Source organism: Rhamphochromis longiceps, linkage group LG16 (genome assembly GCF_057381845.1).
Source record: "Rhamphochromis longiceps isolate RC_006_pf linkage group LG16, R_longiceps_female_GT1.1, whole genome shotgun sequence".
Taxonomy (NCBI): domain Eukaryota; kingdom Metazoa; phylum Chordata; class Actinopteri; order Cichliformes; family Cichlidae; genus Rhamphochromis; species Rhamphochromis longiceps.
In genome coordinates this window covers 9,299,894-9,319,622 of record NC_140572.1, presented here as the reverse complement: position 1 = coordinate 9,319,622, position 19,729 = coordinate 9,299,894, and the positions used below count along the sequence as shown (strand labels likewise).

At 47.3% G+C, this 19,729-nt stretch overlaps 1 protein-coding gene and 1 long non-coding RNA gene across 2 annotated transcripts in view; one reads left to right on the top strand and one right to left on the bottom strand.

The window, feature by feature from the left end:
• The window catches only part of LOC146650575 (uncharacterized), a 203,910-nt gene that overhangs the window by 35,234 nt on the left and 148,947 nt on the right, over positions 1-19,729 (top strand). The gene's annotated exons all lie outside the window — the stretch shown is intronic.
• Positions 15,122-16,051, bottom strand: LOC146650586 (olfactory receptor 6N2-like). The gene has a single exon (XM_085384649.1). It carries the CDS (start codon positions 16,040-16,042, stop codon positions 15,122-15,124), a length of 921 nt encoding a protein of 306 aa, XP_085240775.1. The 5' UTR covers positions 16,043-16,051.

Here is a 19,729-nt window from a genome sequence, read left to right as displayed (position 1 = left end):
TTTTTCATCAATTCATTTTTGAGATATAATCATTTTTATAAACAGTAGTAAAAAACGAAAATCAATAAAATGCATATTGGGCACAATTTAACAACATGACAATAAAAATACAACATCAAAATGAACTATTTATAATAGTACAATACAATAATAGTACTTATAAGTGTCACAGGAATTTATATACAGAAAGGCACAGTCAAATATTGCTGTTCAGTAGTCCCGGTGGAGCATAACCAAAACATAAATTAATTAATATTTTGCACAATTTGGCAACATGACAATAATTTAAAAAAAAGTTTACAATAGTGCAGTAAAAGTTCTAAGTGTCACATTACTTTTAGAGAGAGAAAAAAGTCAAATATCATTCTTCAGCAGCAGTAGTGGAGGTGTGATAGGCCCTGTGACAGTTCCTGTCCACAATGACGCACAGAGCCACTTTGCATGCCTCACACTTGAAGGGTGTGCACTTCCCACACAGCCTGCACTTCCGGCGCCCCTTTGTGGCTTTGTTTTGACCAGATGCCCCTTCAACAATGGCAACTGGGATGTGTTGGTAGCTCTTCGCTCCTGATTGTGAGGACACCCCACAGAGTTCAGCGATCAACTGCTCCTGGAAATCCTGGTGCGTCATTGGCCGCTGCTCCAGTCTGCCACAGAGCTCCTTGCTGACCAAGTAGCTGTTTGTGACAGCAATGTCTATAAAGTGGTGCAGCGCTGTCACATACCACTTCCTGCTCTTTCTCCATGAAGAATAGGAGCCAATCAGCTGGTCTGACAGATCAACTCCTCCCATAAAGCGGTTGTAGTCCTTTACAGCTGATGGCACTGGCACCTCAATTGCTCTGTGTTGTCCTTCAGCCTTGCACATCCTTTTCACGGTGTCTCCTGAGAAGGCACTGTGCAGAGTTGAGCACACACTCACCTCCCTTGTGTCCATCCACTTAATAAAAATGAGAGGGCCCTCTCTGATCCACCTGATTGTCCCTCGTGGAGATTTTTTTGTCAGGGCGTTAAGTTTGGTTTTTGGGACTCCAACTCTACTGTCCCGAAATGTCCCACATGCTCCAAACCCCAGATCATGAAGGTGGTGAAAAAGTGCTGGGCTTGTATAAAAGTTATCACAATAAATGTGATATCCTGTTCCCAGGTAGTTTTTGTTTATAAGTGCCATCACAGCATCAAATGACAGCCCCTTCCCAGTTACCAGAGTTGACCTCCCTGTATAAATGTTAAAATCCACTGTGTAGCCTGTGTTGTCAGATAGCACAAAAAGTTTTATCCCCCACTTTGTTGGCTTGCTTTTTATGTATTGCTTCAGGGCAACTCTGGCTTTAGTGGAAACCATGCGCTCATCCACAGAGAGGTTTTGCTGTGGGTGGTATACAGCTTTGCAGGATACACGTAAACTGTCATACAGGGGACGTAGTCTGTGCAGGCAGTCATAATCTGTAGTTCCTTTTTTTCTGTCATTGAGAGTGTCTTCCGCAGGGTCACTCATATGAATATTCCAAGTGATGGTGAGGAACCGGTCTCTGGTCATGACCTCAGAGGAATATTGCACATGAAAAATCGAATTCACGCGCCAAAAATCTCTCATTTTAGGCAGCTTTAGAACCCCCATGTAGAGTGTTATGCCAATGTAATGGTACAGTTCAGCCTCTGTGAGATCAGTCCATGTGAATTTTTTGCCTGCAGCAATATTTTTAGCTGCATTTTTGTTTGTGTTGACACACAGTGTTCTTATAGCAGCATGGTCAAAGTATATCTTGAATAGTTCAGATTGTCATGGTCCTGGGTCGGTGACCCAGCGCTTTTAGTTTGTTATCATTTTCTAGATGATGATTGTTTAAGTTCTGTGTTATTTTCGATCTGCCTCTAAGTCTGCGTCTGTACCTGTCTGTCTATGGTGTCTCCCCATCTGTTTGTGAATCTGTCTGTTTAGTTCAATGTCTTGTCTGGTTCCATGTATCTGAGTTTCCTGTTTTATTGTGAAGGTCCGTGTCGTATGTGAGTGTGATCAGTTTACGTTTCCCCTGTCCCGTCAGCCCAGATTCCTCCCAGCTGTGTTGCCCTCCTGTCTCTCATCCCCTGATTACTGGTGTGTGTATTTAAGCCCTGTGTGTTCTCCTGCCTGTTGCCGGTTCGTCTGTATTACTCAGTGTCAGTCTGTGTATCCACCGTGTCTTCTCCCTGCTGTTCATCGTCATCCTCCTCTGCTCGTTTTCATTCAGGTTTGTGCTCTGTAGTTTAGTTGTTTCCCAGTTTAGTTTAGTTCGAGCCCCGTTTGCTGTTTGTCCACATTCTTTTGTGTTCAATAAATCACCTTCACTCCTCTACGACTGCCTGCGCTTGGATCCTCATTTATTCCACACGGCTCGCCTCGGCACCCGTGACAGTACGAACCGGCCACTATGGACCCAGCAGCAGTCAACCCGCCCGAGGAGCTCCGGGAGGACATTATTTACTCGGTGGACAGATTAATTAACTTATGGCTCGAGCATGAGGGGAGAGAATTCCGCCAAGGCATAGCTGTTCGGCTACAGCGCTTAGTTTCTGGTCTCCCCTGGTTGCTCAGCTCACTTCACCCGCTCACACAGAATTTCGTTCTGAACGAGCTTCATCTTCTCCCCCCTGCTACCACCCACTCTGCAACTCATGCTTCACTCCCTGACCCGACGGAGAGTGTCCTGCCCGGCCCGTCGGTCCAGCCTTCAAATGGGAAACGGCACTCACGCCGTCGACGCCCCTCGCCACAGTCGGACCCCAGGATATCAGAGCGGCCGACTGTGGTGAGTAAAAAGGATAACGGCTCCAATCTGAACTGTAAGACTTTTTCTTCTGGGGTTGTTCGGGGTGTGTCAGTGGGAGCTAATTCACAAAGCTTACCTACCTTCGTGATAACTGATCTCTCCCAGGTTGGCATTTTTAAGACTTCAGCGAAAGCAAAGGGCTGTTGTTCTTCTGAACCTGTTAAACCCATGTCAGCTAACCCAGGGTCTGCTAAAACTGTGGCATATATCCCAGAGACAATTAACACCAGCTCTGATAATACCAGGACTGTTTATTCTTTTGAACTGCAACCGGATGCTCAGTTAGCCGCCTGGCCTCAAGCTCAGTTAGCCGCCCGGCCTCAAGCTCAGTTAGCCGCCCGGCCTCAAGCTCAGTTAGCCGCCCGGCCTCAAGCTCAGTTAGCCGCCCGGCCTCAAGCTCAGTCTCCAATTCCACCACCGCCGTCATCCCAACCATTGTTTCAGTCACCCTCAGTTCAGCCTCCTGTTCAGCAGCCACTAGCCCTGCACCCTGTGTCACTTGCTACTCCGGTACAACAAGCCCAGTCAAATCAATCTAAAAGGAACTGGGTTTCATCCGTTTGTTCTAAGCAGAGCGTCAAACCTAATGATAATGTCAACATTCCTCAAAGGCTGGCCAGTTCTGAGACTGAGATGCACTCCAGGGCCTCCCCAGAGGCTGGGTTTCAGCCCCCATCAGACTCTGGACCCCTGGAGTTTAAGAAGCCAGCTGAGGACTGCACCCGGCTGTCGCTGCCTGAGCAGGGTCAATGCTCTGCGCAGCTGCAGGCCGCTATGTGTTTGCCAGAGGCCCGTGTGCCTGCTGGTCCTTTTGCGTTCCTGCCAGAGGCCCGTGTGCCTGCTGGTCCTTTTGCGTTCCTGCCAGAGGCCCGTGTGCCTGCTGGTTCTGTTGCGTTCCTGCCAGAGGTCTCCACACCTGCTGGTTCTGTTCTGTGTGTGCCAGGGGCTCCAGTGCCCACTGGTTCTGTGACTGTTTTTGCTGGGGGGCCGGAGGAGCCCGTCCAGCCTTCTGCCTCGTCAGCTGGGGGGCCCGAGGAGCCCGTCCAGCGTCCTGCCTCGTCAGCCGGGGGGCCCGAGGAGCCCGTCCGGCCTTCTGCCTCGTCAGCCGGAGGGCCCGAGGAGCCCGTCCAGCGCCCTGCCTCGTCAGCCGGAGGGCCCGAGGAGCCCGTCCAGCCATCAGCTGCAGTCTCATCACCAGCTGCAGTCTCATCACCAGCTGCAGTCTCATCACCGCCTGCAGTCTCATCACCGCCGTCTGGTCCGGCTCCAGCATCCTCGTCTTCATCCGCCTCGTCTGGTCCGGCTCCAGCATCCTCGTCTTCATCCGCCTCGTCTGGTCCGGCTCCAGCATCCTCGTCTTCATCCTCCTCGTCTGGTCCGGCTCCAGCATCACCTGCAGTGGCCTCCTCTTCAGCCTCAGCTTCCGCCTCGCCTGGTCCAGCCTCAGCTTCCGCCTCGCCTGGGGCTGCAGGGGCCACGCAGCCTTCAGGTCCCCTACTACCACCTCCACATCGTCGGTCATCTGCCAGGCCGCTTGTTGGGCATCTCCGCCACCGTGGACGCCCTCCTGGACGCCGCCACTGCCTTCCGCACGGCCGGCCTCCGGACTTGTTTCCACGCCGCCGTTGCCGTCCGCACGGTCGGCCCCCGGACTTGTTTCCACGCCGCCGTTGCCGTCCGCACGGTCGGCCCCCGGACTTGTTTCCACGCCGCCGTTGCCGTCCGCACGGTCGGCCCCCAGAACTGTTTCCACGCCACCGTTGCCGTCCGCACGGTTGGCCCCCAGAACTGTTTCCACGCCACTGCCTACTGCGCGGCCGGCATCCGGACCTGCCCCGTTGCCATTCGCATGGTCGGCCTCCTGAACTTGACCATCTGGGCCTTTTTTGGACTCTGTCCCTCCGTCCTGGGCCCCCTCCGCCCGCCCTGGTCGGGTTGTTTTCTGTTTTGTTTTGGTCCGTTTTTTCGTTTCTGCTGGGCTGTCTGGTGCCAGCCCTTGAGGGGGGGGGGGGGTACTGTCATGGTCCTGGGTCGGTGACCCAGCGCTTTTAGTTTGTTATCATTTTCTAGATGATGATTGTTTAAGTTCTGTGTTATTTTCGATCTGCCTCTAAGTCTGCGTCTGTACCTGTCTGTCTATGGTGTCTCCCCATCTGTTTGTGAATCTGTCTGTTTAGTTCAATGTCTTGTCTGGTTCCATGTATCTGAGTTTCCTGTTTTATTGTGAAGGTCCGTGTCGTATGTGAGTGTGATCAGTTTACGTTTCCCCTGTCCCGTCAGCCCAGATTCCTCCCAGCTGTGTTGCCCTCCTGTCTCTCATCCCCTGATTACTGGTGTGTGTATTTAAGCCCTGTGTGTTCTCCTGCCTGTTGCCGGTTCGTCTGTATTACTCAGTGTCAGTCTGTGTATCCACCGTGTCTTCTCCCTGCTGTTCATCGTCATCCTCCTCTGCTTGTTTTCATTCAGGTTTGTGCTCTGTAGTTTAGTTGTTTCCCAGTTTAGTTTAGTTCGAGCCCCGTTTGCTGTTTGTCCACATTCTTTTGTGTTCAATAAATCACCTTCACTCCTCTACGACTGCCTGCGCTTGGATCCTCATTTATTCCACACGGCTCGCCTCGGCAGCCGTGACACAGATGGCGATGGACGGTCCACACATTCTGAAAATGGCAGCTGCACACCTGGCTTTCGTTTTGGACAGAAATTCGGTAGAGAATGAGGCAAGCTGTCAGGGTCCTTTTCACTCATCCAGGCAGCTGCATCACCGGAAAGTGACCTGGAGCGCTTGCCTGTTTTTGCCGGAGGACAAGTCATCCGACTCCTTCCCCTCCCTCTGCTTCCCTCCAGAGTAGGGGCTGCTTCAGTTGAGCAGGAGACTTCAGTTCCCTCCTCTTCAACATTATCAACACTATACACAAAAGAAATTATACCATCTGTTCAATTTGTATAGCACGAGAGTTATATAATGGTGCGTAATTTGGGCAAAATTGTGTCGCGGTGCGAAATTCCTCTTTTGCACTGCAAACGTAATTTTTCCTACGTTTCTCTTCCATAAAAAACATTATTTTATTTCAAACAATATACATACTTGTCTTGGCAAGGGTCAATCCCTTCAACGAAGTCGGCCTCATCCTCTTCTGTTCAAACAAGCCTTTTGTTGATCTACATATTTTATTTTATTTGTTTTACATTATTTACATTTGATCTTTTACATTGTATATAATGTCTATTGATTTTATTGTTTATTTTAATATTTTAATATTTGTGTACAGCGCTTTGTGATTGCCTGTCTGCGAAAAGCGCTTAATAAATAAAGTTTACTTACTTACTTACTTACTTACTTACTGTCGGCAGAATCAGGATCCGACAAATGGCCAGAAGCTCCGTATTCAGGAGGGGCGGTAATCAGATCCAAAGCTTCGCGCAATGTGAAGTATTTGGTGTGTCTGGATTGTTGCTGCATAATAATGTAATGGGTGGATGTGTTTGAGTGTGTAAAAAGTGTGTTCTGTGTTTTGTACGAGTGTATGTTTCTAGAAAAAGCGACAATATACACGAGCGAGAGAAAAAACTAAATTTCCCAGGGAAAATGACGTCACTTCCTGTTGTTGTTGTACAGGTCCACGTGATAGGTCATGGTGACAACGTGACGAGACATAATCAAAGTAGGAAGTGATGTGAACAGCTGATCAGATCGATAAAGAGTCTGGTTGAGGATTATGGTTTTTTTTATTTGTTCGCTTTTTACATGATTTCTGCAAACATATTAGAGGAAGGAAACATCTCTCTGGGAAAATCTGCATGTGTAATATGTAAGTACAACTTCTCCAGTTTCATATGCAAAAAAATTTATTGCGCTAGCTTACGTGGTTGCAGTTCTACTGGGATTTAAAAATAGTTAGGCAAATCGGAGCGGGGCCGCTCTGCTCGGTTCTAAAGGGTTAACAATGGCTAACACTGAGCAGTGCTGATTTTCTAACACTGGAATATTTCTAACATTTTGAGTTATTTTCCAGTGTTAGAAAATCAGCACTGCTCAGTGTTAGCCATTGTTAATCTTCAAAACTGACTAGGTTACTTTTAAATATATAACACTGTCAAAAGTGTTAATTTAACACTCAACAGTGTTGTATTTAACACTCAGAAGTGTGGACCCATATAGACACTCTCTAGTGTTAATTTAACACTGGAGATTTTGCTGTGTAGCTGTATACTATGCTGGCCACTTGGTTATTGCGCTCCATGTATGCCCTGCCTGCCAGCCTCTTACACCCTGCTGTTATGTGCTGGATTGTTTCAGGGCATCTTTACACAGCCTGCACATGGGGTCTTGCCTGGTGTGATAGACCCAAGCCTCTATCAATCTTGTGCACAGAGCTTGTTCCTGTGATGCCATGATTCATGCCTCTTTGCTGTCTCTCATTCTAGCTTTGTCCAGCAACTGGTAGGATTTTTGGATGTCACCCACTTCCTCTATCTGCCGGTGGTACATACTGTAGAGGGGCCTATCCTTCCATGATGGTTCTTCTTCCTCCTCTTTCTTGGGTTTCTGCCACCTGAAGTATTCCCTGAGAAGGTGATTTGTCATGGCCATCTTTCTGATGTATTTGTGGATGTTTGTTGTCTCATCCTGGACTGTAGTACTGAAACTCACTAGTCTCTGCCTCCTTCCTTCCGCTTAGCATACAGCCTCAGGGTGCTGGACTTGGGGTGAAACCCTCCATGCATGGTAAGGAGCTTCCTCGTCTTGATGTTAGTGGCTTCTATCGTCTCCTTTGGCCAGCTTCTTATCTCAGCAGGGTATCTGATCACGGTGTAGGTGTTGATAGATCTTGTTCTTAACTGTCAGATGACTCCTCAGAACTTGCCTGACCCTCTGTAGATACTTGTTGGCTGCAGCTTTCCTAGCGGGCTCTTCATGGTTCGCATTTGCCTGTGGGATTTGGCAGTTACTTTTAGCTCTCCTCAATGTTTGCAATGTTGCCTTCTAATAGTGCGATTCCCTTGCTTCTGGCTACCTTCCCTCCCTTTGTTAGAATAGAATAGAATAGAATAGAATTCAACTTTATTGTCATTGCACATGCACAGGTACAGGGCAACGAAATGCAGTTTGCATCCATCCAGAAGTGCTTTAGTGATATAGATATATTACAATATATATTAGCAATAATATAGATATGTGAGTATATTACAGAAATGGGTCTATTATGGTATGTTATAATGTACACGGTATGAAGTATGTTGTGAATATTCTATAACTATAAGTATGTACAGGCTGTAGTGAGTACAAGCTATGTACAGGCTATGAACAGGATATAAATATGAAAAACTATACAGAATATGAAATAAATAACTTTACAGAATCTGAGATATACAGAAATGGGAACTATGCAAGTTGTAAAAAGTTGTAGGATTAAAGATTATCGAATGTACAGAATGATTATTTACACAGAGCTATACAGTAGTGCAGTTAAGATAAGTGAGTGTCATGGTCGGCTGGCAGATGACCGACGATGTGGAGGCGGTAGTAGGGGACCTGAAGGCTGCGTGGCCCCTGCAGCCCCAGGCGAAGCGGAGGCTGGACCAGACGAGGCGGAAGCGGAGGCTGGACCAGACGGGGATGATGAGGATGCGGAGGCTGGACCAGACGAGGATGATGAGGATGCGGAGGCTGGACCAGACGAGGATGATGAGGATGCAGAGGCTGGACCAGACGAGGATGATGAGGATGCAGAGGCTGGACCAGACGAGGATGATGAGGATGCAGAGGCTGGACCAGACGAGGATGATGAGGATGCAGAGGCTGGACCGGATGAAGCCAAAGCAGACGCTGGACCAGGCGACGAGGATGAAGCCAAAGCAGACGCTGAAACCGGACCAGGCGAGGCCGAAGACTCTGAGGCCGCAGCAGGCGAGGGTGATGAGACTGCAGCTGGTGATGAGACTGCAGCTGGTGATGAGACTGCAGCTGATGGCTGGACGGGCTCCTCGGGCCCCCCAGCTGACGAGGCAGAAGGCTGGACGGGCTCCTCGGGCCCCCCAGCAAAAACAGTCTCAGACCCAGTGGGCACTGGAGCCCCTGGCACACACAGAACAGAACCAGCAGGCACACGGGCCTCTGGCAGGAACGCAACAGAACCAGCAGGCACACGGGCCTCTGGCAGGGACAGAACAGGACCAGCAGGCACACGGGCCTCTGGCAGCGTTGATGCTGACTGGGGCTGAGCAACACATAGGTTAGGCTCAGGAGGCAACAGTTGGGTGCAGTCATCGGCTGACTCCTTAGCCCCCAGGGGTCCAGAGTCAACTGCGGGTTGAAACTCGGACTCTGGGGAGGCCCTGGAGGTAGTAAATGTCTCTAATCGGGCCAGCTTTCGAGGAACGAAAACAGTCCTGTTGAGCATGTTTTCCTGCTTAATACGAGTGAGAAAAGATGGCTGCTCAGCAGGAGACTGGGTTGAGAAAGACTGAAGTGACCGTTGTGGGGAGAATGAAACTAGTGAAGGAGCAGATGATTGAGCTGCGGGTAACGGAGTGGCTAACTGGGCAGCTGACTGAGCTGAGGGCAGCTGAACAGCTAGCTGGGCTGCTGAACGGGCTAACGGTTGAGGAGGTGTTTGTAGTGAGCGTGATGCAGGGGGTGGTATAGGCTCCCCTGAGCCTCTAGGGCTCGGTTTAACTAGCTGAACGAGTTCAGAAGAAACAGTTCTGCTTAGGCTTCTCTGCTCTAAGAGAACAGGGCAGAAACAGCCCGTTAAGTCCCCCTCCCCATTCTTGGGTTGCGAACCCACAGCGCCATTCATAGATTCAGCAGTAAATGTCAAAACTGAATTCAAACTGTCCGGGGTTAACTCTGTATCGACAGAAAAGTTCTTAGCAGGCTCCAACAGAGGGTGCACAATCAGAGTTTTGCCCATACATTCTGATTCTGCAGTGGAAAAAGCATCAACATAATGAGTCAGGGAGTCTTTTCTTTCTACTGGGCCGGGGTGAACGTCCATGGAACAAACCGCCTTCACCTCACTACTCTTAGCCGTGAGAAGAAAACAGTTCCCATTACTATTTGCAGGTGAAGCAATAGGGGTACAGTCAACATCACTCACCATTGCCTGCTGTTTTGACGAGTGATTGGGCTCCGGTTGTAGTGAGGAATGACGGCGGTGGCGCCGCTTCCTCCTGGCGGCAGGGGCTGAGGCGACAGGAGAAACTGGTGACGATGGAGAAAAGACGTCCTCGTCCTCGTCCTGCGACCACATCGCCGCCAAGCAGGAGGCAGGTGAATTAAGCCCTGAGCGGCAAGAAGTGGAGCTCTGTGGCCGCGGTGCGGAAACGCCTTTCCCCTGTTGCAATTGCTGCTGTACGGCGGCCGACTCCGCGGAGAGCTCCTTGTGTTGCGGCTGCTGCCGATGCGACGGCTTCGGCAAAGAATACTGGGCGCGGACAAAGGCTGCAAGCTCCCGAGCCTGTAGCACCTCCTGGGCTTCATGCAGCTGGTCTATGAAGCCCATAAATCCCTTTAGTGTGCGCAAATGAGGATTCCCCTCCAGGATCGCTTCTATAGCGTTAATCCCAACTGCCATAGTCTTAGCGTCCTTAGTGTGGGAGACCCGCTCGATCAGGCGGTGGATGCGGGAGAGGTCATGTTCCCGGGATGAATCCGCTGGGTCCAGGAAATGGTCGCATCGTTCTGTCATGGTCGGCTGTGTGGCAGGCAGGCAGGAGTGGTGGACCCAAAATGCAGGATTCTCAGGACACGAGGTTTAGACAGAAAATGCAGCTTTATTGCTGGAGCAGAACATCAAGATAAAATAAAACTCACAAAAGCAAACAAAACTCTAAACAGAGATGCAGGAGGACTGGAAATCCTAAACACGCAGCAAGTGAGGGTGAACAGACGTTAACGATGCGACACCGAGTAGGGGAAGACACAGACACTAAATACAAGAGGTGAACGGAGCAAAGAGGAAACAGCTGGGAGACACGGCTGACGTTGATTACACTGACGAGACAGGGAGAGCACAAAGCTGAACGCACTGACAAAGGACACAGACCTACAAAATAAGACAGGAAGCACACGCCAGACAGAGACAGACTCGTAAACAGGCATAATGACGTCATGGACAAACAGAGGGACATACGGGCAGAGAAGACCAAGCACAGGCAACCTAAACCAAACATAAGGGCAAGATAACAAAACCTAAACCAGACATAATCATCATCGTCATCAACATCATCATCAGATAACTAAAGAATCAGAATATAATTGTAATCAAAACAGTATCACCAGAGAATAACCAATCCATAATGCAAAAATAAACCAAAACATAAGAAACTCAAAATGCTGGGTCGACCCGACCCAGGACCGTGACAGTGAGGGTGTAGATAGTTTCTACAGAGGCTATATAAAGTGCTAGTGGTTGTGAGTGGTGGTTCAGTCCATGTTATTATTGTGTGTTTGAGGGTACAGTTGTCCATTGTGGGTGTGTGTATGTTCAGTCCATGAGTTTAACGTGGGTCAGATGTCAGGAAGCAGAGTTCAGGAGTCTGACAGCTGTGGAGAAGAAGCTGTTCCGGTACCTGGTGGTCTTAGTCCGGAGGCTCCTGTGGCGCCTCCCAGAGGGCAGGAGGGTGAAGAGTCCATGTGATGGGTGACTGGGGTCTTTGATGATTTTCCCAGCCCTTTTCAGACACCGCTTCCTGTAGATGTCTTTTATGGCAGGAAGTGGTGCTCCGGCGATGCGCTGGGCAGTTTTCACGACCCTCTGCAACGCCTTCCGGTCCGAGGCAGAGCAGTTCCCATACCAGACTGTTATACAGTTGGTCAGGATGCTCTCGATGGTGCAACGATAGAAGTTCACCAGGATTTTTTTTTTTTTTTTAACTTAAAAAAAAAAAAAAAAAAAGTTCACCAGGATGTCTGAGGACAGGTGGTTCTTCCTCAGAGTCCTCAAGAAGAAGAGGCGCTGGTGAGCCTTCTTGACCAGCTTGGAGCAGTTGGTCGTCCAGGTGAGATCCTCGGAGATGTGGACTCCCAGGAACTTGAAGCTGCTCACACGCTCCACAGCCGTCCCCTTAATGTGGATGGTGGATGTGGGTCAGCATTCCTCCTGTAGTCCACGATGAGCTCCTTGGTCTTCTCGGTGTTAAGCAGCAGGTTGTTTCTGTCGCACCACTCAGCCAGACGATCCACCTCCTCCCTGTAGGCGGCCTCATCGTTGTCACTGATGAGGCCAATCACCGTGGTGTCATCTGCAAACTTAATGATGGTGTTGGAACCATCAGCAGGTCTGCAGTCGTGGGTGAAGAGGGAGTAGAGGAAAGGGCTCATCACACAGCCTTGTGGTACACCAGTGTTCATCGTGATTGTAGATGAGCATCGGTTATCCAGCCGGACATGTTGGGGGCGGTTGGTCAGGAAGTCCAGTAACCATTTGCAGATGAGGGAACTGATGCCCAGGTCTGTCAGTTTCCTGATGAGTTGTGAGGGGTGGATTGTATTGAATGCTGAACTGAAGTCTATAAACAGCATTCTGGCGTAGGTGTTGTTGTTGTCCAGGTGTGAGAGGAGAGAGTGCAGTGCGATGGAGACTGCATCCTCTGTGCTCCTGTTCTGGCGGTATGCGAATTGGTGGGGGTCCAGGGTGGGGGGGGAGACAGGATTTGAAGTGTGCTAGGACCAGCTGCTCTAAGCACTTAGTGATGATGGGGGTGAGTGCTACTGGGCGGTAATCATTGAGGCAAGATGGGTTGGAGTTTTTGGGTATCGGGACGATGGAGGTGGATTTGAAGCAGGGCGGTACCACAGCGTGGGCCAAGGACAGATTGAATATGTCTGTGAGCACTCCTGCAAGCTCCCCAGAACACGCTCTGAGAACACGCCCGGGGATGCCATCAGGGCCTGCAGCCTTGTGGACATTGATCCTGCTCAGCACCGCTCCTACATCAGTGGGGGAGAGAGTCAGAGGTTGGTGGTCTGGCGTCATGTCTGCTTTGGTTGCGGTTGTGGGGTTCCCTCGCTCAAAACGAGCATAAAAGTTGTTGAGCTCGTTGAGGAAGGAGACATCAGAGGATGCGGGGGAGGGTTTGGTGGTCCTGTAGTCTGTGATGGTCTGGAGTCCTTGCCACATGCGTCGGGGGTTGGAGTTGGAGAAGTGTTCTTCTACCTTCTTTTTGTAATGGTGTTTGGCTTTTTTGATGCCCTTCTTTAGATTAGCCCTGGCTGTGCTGTAGGCGTGTGCATCTCCTGACCTAAAGGCGGTGTTGCGGGCCTTCAGGAGGAGATGAACATCCTGGTTCATCCAAGGCTTCTGGTTGGGGTACATGGTAATCCGTTTCTGGGTGGTGACACTGTCTGTGGTTTTGGAGATGTAATCCAGTACAGATGAGGCGTACTGGTCCAGGTCTGTGTGGGTGAACATATTCCAGTCTGTGTTTTTAAATCTGTCCTGGAGCACTGCGTCTGTCCCCTCTGGCCACACTTTAATTGTCCTCACAGCAGGTTTCACACGTTGGATGAGTGGTGAATACCTAGGTGTGAGGAACAGGGAGAGATGGTCCGATTGTCCAATGTGGGGGAGGGGTGTGGCTTTGTAGGCTCCAGCCAGGTTGGAATACACATGGTCTAAAGTCTTGTCTCCTCTGGTGTGGCAGGAGACATGTTGGTGGAATCTGGGGAGGACTGTCTTTAAGTTGGTGTGGTTGAAGTCGCCAGCAACAATAAAAGCAGCCTCGGGGTGTTTATTCTGGTGTTTGTTAATGGCTGCAGAAAGTTCTTTCATGGCCAACCTAGCATTAGCGTCGGGGGGTATATACACGGCAGTGAGTATGATCGAAGTGAGTTCTCTGGGGAGATAATAAGGTCTGCATTTGACCATTAAAAACTCCGCATTAGGTGAGCAGTGACTCTCAGTAGTAGTGGAGTTCATGCACCAAGCATTGTTAATATAAATGCACAAACCTCCACCTCTGGTCTTGCCGGAGTCATCTGCTAGCCTGTCGGCTCGGTGTGTGTGGCGTCCTGCTAACTCGATAGCATTGTCCGGGCAGCTGTTGTTCAACCATGTTTTGGTGAAAAACATGACATTTGAGTCCATAATCCGTCTGTTGTTAGTGATGGAGAGCCATATCTCATCCATTTTGTTTGCCAGAGAACGGACATTAGCAAGAAAAATACTGGGTAAACCATCCGACTACACTTCTCTAGTCTGAACAACATTCCAATGTATATCCTGATGGTGTGGATTAGTGAATCAATGACTCTTGGAATACAAGGGGTGGCTGTGGTTCGGATGGTAGAGCAGATCAGCTACTGATTGGAAGGTTGGTGGTTCGATCCTTGGCTTCCCCAGTCTGCATGTCAAATATCCTTGGGCAAGATACTAACCCCAAGTTGCCCTCTGATGCGTTTATTGGGAGTGTGAATGTAGGTTAGTTTGCACTTGTGTTTAGAAGAGCTTGTACGAGTGGGTGTGAATGAGGCATGTTGTATACGGTGCTTTGAGTACTCCGAGGGAGTAGAAAAGTGCTATATAAGAATCAGTCCATTTACAGCTTGATGTCATCTTGTAGAGGAGATGGCTGATTATTGCTTGAAGTTGGCCTCAAGTGTTGTACGCCACATCCCCATTGAGTTTGAGTTCTTGATGAAGGCTCTTAGCATCCAGTTGATCTGCATATGGGCATCGAGTCATGGGCCTTCTTGTATTAATCCAAGCGGTGCACAGATTAACCAATCTGGCCTTGCAGTCTGGGGTGACTACACGGTCTACCAGGAGATAGTGTTTTGTGCTTCTGGTATTCTTGCCAATTCTTTTCTGTGCCCCGCGCATGTGCCTGTTCATCTTTGCGGATATGATGCTTGATATTAAGTGGTTATTACTTCGGTAATTGCATAGAAAGTGCTACCATAATTTGAATTTGAAAAAAAAAGAATTTTTTTCTCCCTTTCATTGACATTGATATGTCAGTGACAATACTAAAGAGGGCGTTCTGCATCACTGAGAGACTGGTAGAATTTGATTTATTTTAATAAACTGTTTTTGAGCATTTACAACCAACAATAGTAAATAATAATCTCTAACCAAAAAAAAGGAAAATGTGAAATGCAGGCAAATAAGCTGTTTAGACATCAAATTTTACCAGCAACAGTTTAAGAAAATGTTTATCTTTAGTTTATGACCATCACTTATGTCATCGCTAGAATAGCAGGCATTAACATTTATATAAATGCCATGGCATAATTATCCATTATCTAACTTGCATTACAATTGCCGATGAAATCTCATACATTTGATAATAGGGCAGCAATACCAGTGTTATTTAACATGACAAAACAATATCTTGAGGTTTTTAAAAATTTCATTCATTTTGAGTCCATATATAATTGGATTTAAAAGAGGATGGAATAAAATTGACTGAAAAGTCAGTATTAAGCGAAGAGTTTTTGATAGATCAGATTCCAGTCGAACTATAATTACATCAAAAACAATAAAACAGGAAAAGTTGATTAACACCAGCAAGTGGGGTAAACATGTCTTTACAGCTTTTTTCCTCACTTCTCTGCAACTTTGGTAAGATACTCTAACAATCCTGATGTATGTAAAAAGTATGAAAAGCAAAGGTAGAAGGGCAATATTTATCAACATGACCACACCATATATAGATATTGCCACTGAGGTCACACACTGAAGCTTGTATCCTGAATTGTTACAAAAAATTCCTGTCAGAGTAAAGCTACAGAGTTTTACTTCAGAATACAACACAACTGACACTGCTGTCTCAAAAGCAGGTATAAGCCAAGCTAAAACTAGAGAGACATATATAGTTATTCTATTCATTATAACTGGATATTGCAGGGGTTTGCATATAGACACATACCTGTCATATGCCATTGCTGCCAACAGTAAAAACTCTGACCCAGCTGAGGTGTAATATAAAAATCCTTGGAAAAGACAAAGCGTATACGATATAATCTGTTTTTCAGACAAAACATCAGATAAAAGCTTCGGATAGATAATCATGCTGTAAAGAACAGAGTTGATTAACAAAGCTGCAATAAAAATGTACATTGGCTCGTGAAGGTTTTTGCAAGTCCAAATAAGGCACACTATAGTCGAATTAAAGCAGAGTATCAGAATATAAAGTGTGAATATAACCACAAAATAGAGATACCTGTATTTGTGCAATTCTGCAAACCCACCAAGAGTTAACAATGTTACATTTAATTCAACATCCATTGAATGAACAAAAATGTTATTGACCATGGAACTAGATTACATAAACTGTATTCATGAATAACAAATGAAAAGACAAGTGTTGGAGTAATATATTTCTAACATTAAACTAAGAAGGTAAGTGACTATGTGGCTTTGTTTTATCAGAAAACCTTCCATCCTCTGTGGGACTCATTAAGTTCTCCACTAACATGTAAACGACTTCAGGAAATCTAACCAGTTGTCATGATTGGTTGTGTGGCAGGCAGGCAAGCAGGAGTGGTGGACCCAAAATGCAGGACTCAGACACGGAAGTGAAAATTAAAGCGCAGCTTTATTGCTGGGAAAAACCTTGTACTAACTAAACTCACCAAAAGACCAACAAAAGTCTGAACAGAGGAACTGAGGACGGAAACACTGGAAAAGAAATACTAAACTGGAGCAGATGACTAAACACTAGAAATACTAGAAACACGGAAGCAGAACACACAGCTAGTTGAGGGTACGATGCGACAGGGAACACAGGAAAACACAGGGCTTATATACACAGGGGAGTAATCAGGGAATGGAAAACAGGAGGGAGACACAGCTGGGAGGGTTCGTGCTAATAATACATGGGGAGCAAAGCTAGACACACTGAGATGAGGCAAAACCTTTCACAATAAAATGGGAAACAAGAAATGTCTGTGAAGGTTCTCAGTCATCCAGGTCATCGTAGTCAAAGGAGCTTGCAAAGAAAAGTGTCTTGACTTCTTTAAGTTACTTGAAGACGTTTCACCTCTCATCCAAGAAGCTTCTTCAGTTCTAAGGTCACCTTCACATGATAAGGTGGGGCCAGGTTTCACAATGAACTCACCCGAAACTCTGACTGATTGGGACCCACACCCAGTTTCACACCTTGGCTCAGGCGATTAGAGGATCATCAGGGGGTCCTTTTGTCCCTCTGTAGGGGGATACTCCCACTAGGTTTATATCTGGGACTCCCCACCATTTGACCTTAGAACTGAAGAAGCTTCTTGGATGAGAGAAACAAAACAAAACACAAGGAGCCCAAGAACAGAGATACAGGAATAACTCAAAACAAATCCCACTGGGTCAATCATGAGTCCACTAATCAAAAAGTTCAGGAAGCCGACCCGGAGGCCGACAGCACAAAAGTCAAACACAGGGTACTCAGGGGGCCGGCCACGTGAAAGGCAGTGGCAGCGGCGACGCAGACGATGGAGGTCCAGAGGCCGGCCGCGCGGAAGGCAGCGGCGGCGACGACAGAGCTGGTCCGGAGGCCGGCCGTGCGGAAGGCAGTGGCGGCGACAACAGAGCTGGACCGGAGGCCGCCCACGACGGCGGTGACACCCAGCCAGTGGCCTGGAAGGTGGCCGGCGATGTTGAGGGGCTGGACGTACATTGGATGGTGGCGTAGCAACCGCAGGCCCAGGCGAGGCAGGACCAGGCAAGGCAGGGCCAGGCGAGGAGGGACCAGGCGAAGCTGAAGCTGAAGCTGGACCAGGCGAAGCTGAAGCTGGACCAGGTCCTGGTCAAAATGACCCAGGACCATGACACCAGTTGACATTTATAGTCCTATGTCCTTCATTGTGTTTTCTCACACATTTTTTTTCAATCTATGGGACTAGTAAAGGCTTAGTAGCATAGGCAAAAGGTCGGCATTATGACAAAAAGGCTAAAGAAACACCTTGAATAAGAAGGTCTTTTTTTTTCTTGTTTCGATATGTGAATGAGGATGATCAAAGTCTTATAGCTGCGGGTTGGACCTCTAACTCTATTCAACCTGCGAGTCCCCTCAAGCTGAGACCTGGGAACTTAAGGGTACCATGCAGTATTTCTGATCATCACAGAAACAACTGTGGCTTTCAACCGCTACATCTTCTCAAGTTACTTTCTCAGTTTTTTACTCTCAAGCTTATCATGTTTCTTCTTCCTGATATTGTTATCACTTTGTATAGAGAAATCTATCACTACAGCTGTTCATGTATATTATGTCTGCCATCTGGTTATGGCATTCCATGTATGCCCTGCCTGCTAGCATCTTGCACCAAGCTGTTATGTGCTGAATTGTCTCAGGGGCATCTTTGCACAGTCTGCACATGGGGTCTCTCCTGGGTTGGTAGACCCAAGCCTCTATGAATTTTGTGCTCAGAGCTTGTTCCTGTGATGCCATGATTCATGACTCAGTGCTGTCTCTCAGTCCAGCTTTGTCCAGCTACTGGTTGGATTGTTTTGAATGTTAGCCAAGTCTATCTGCTACTGGTACATACCATGCAGGGGCCTATCCTTCCATGATGGTTCTTCTCCTTGCTCCTCTTCTTTCTTGGGTTTCTGCTGCCTGAAATACTCACTAAGGAATTAACAACCCTAGTCTGTAACAAAGTCAGCAAAGAAGGACGTAAAGCTATAAAACTCCACTGTATTATTCACCAACAAGCACTCTGTGCTAAACATTTAAAATATGGCCATGTTATGTAACCGGTGATAAAGGCTATTAATTATATTCTCTCCAAAGCCTTGTGCCACCGCCAGTTTGAACAGCTTCTACTCAACATCCAGAATACGGAGATGTTGTGTAATACAATGATGTAAGATGGCTCAGTTGGAGGTCTGCACTGCAGCGGTTCTACTCTCTTATGCAGGAAATCAGACAATTATTTTTTTGAATTTCACCTGTCGTATCCCCTGATGTAAAATGTTCTGTTCTTATTTAAACAGCTGACTTTGAATTAAGTATAATATTAAAAAATAGTTAAATTCAGGAGGAAACATTTTCATAATCTAACAGGTGAAATTCAAAATATACTGACAGCTCTCCAAGTAAGACTTCAGTATTAAATAAAACGGTCTAGTTATGAAGTTTTACTCAGGAACAAATCAAACACTGAAATAAACCAAACATTGACATTTAGAAGTTATCTAAGTGACTTATATATCATGTTTAACCCGAGTAGCAAAAGACTGCAAAGGGGTTGGGGGGGGGGGGTCAAAAACGATGTGCCTTGAGTCTGCACCTTGACCACCTGGTCAGCTGGAGTGGGAGAAAAAAGTCAGTCTGGGCATTTTGACTAGAGACAAGCCCACCAGGTATTATAGGAGAAACCATAAAGCCTTTGGATGATAACAAACGCTGTTGTGACAGTGATGTACACTGTCTTGTTGGTATATATGCATAAGTTCTAAACAGTTTACATCATATGACCACTTAAGGACATCTCTTGATTTCACCTTCGTGTTTCCCTCTCACCAGATATCCAAACCGACATCATGACAAACAGCTTTTACGGCTGTGGCTCCAGTAAACATCAGCTGATACTAGAAAGTAATATTAAATTAATTCTAACAACAGCTTGTCAAGTAGTACGGTCCCTGGTGGTGGAGATGAAGAGTGCTTGAATGGAAAAGTGGGAGTGATAAAAACTAGATTTAGCTGGCAGCACCTGGGAATGCACAGATATGAATATTCACCTATATCTTGTCGTGGAATTTAAAAAAAAAAAAATACAAACACTTGATGAGTGTTTTTGAAGTGAGTTTTATTTACGCTCCAGTCAGGCACACAGACACACAACTCTCATAACTTGTAGCACAACTTCTCATTTCCATATAAGGTGTTGGTGGTTTATACCTCAGTTCTTCCCTGGAACACACACAGCCTCTACTCCCTGAAAGCAGTAAAGCAGTAACAGTTATAGCTAAAGAGGGATA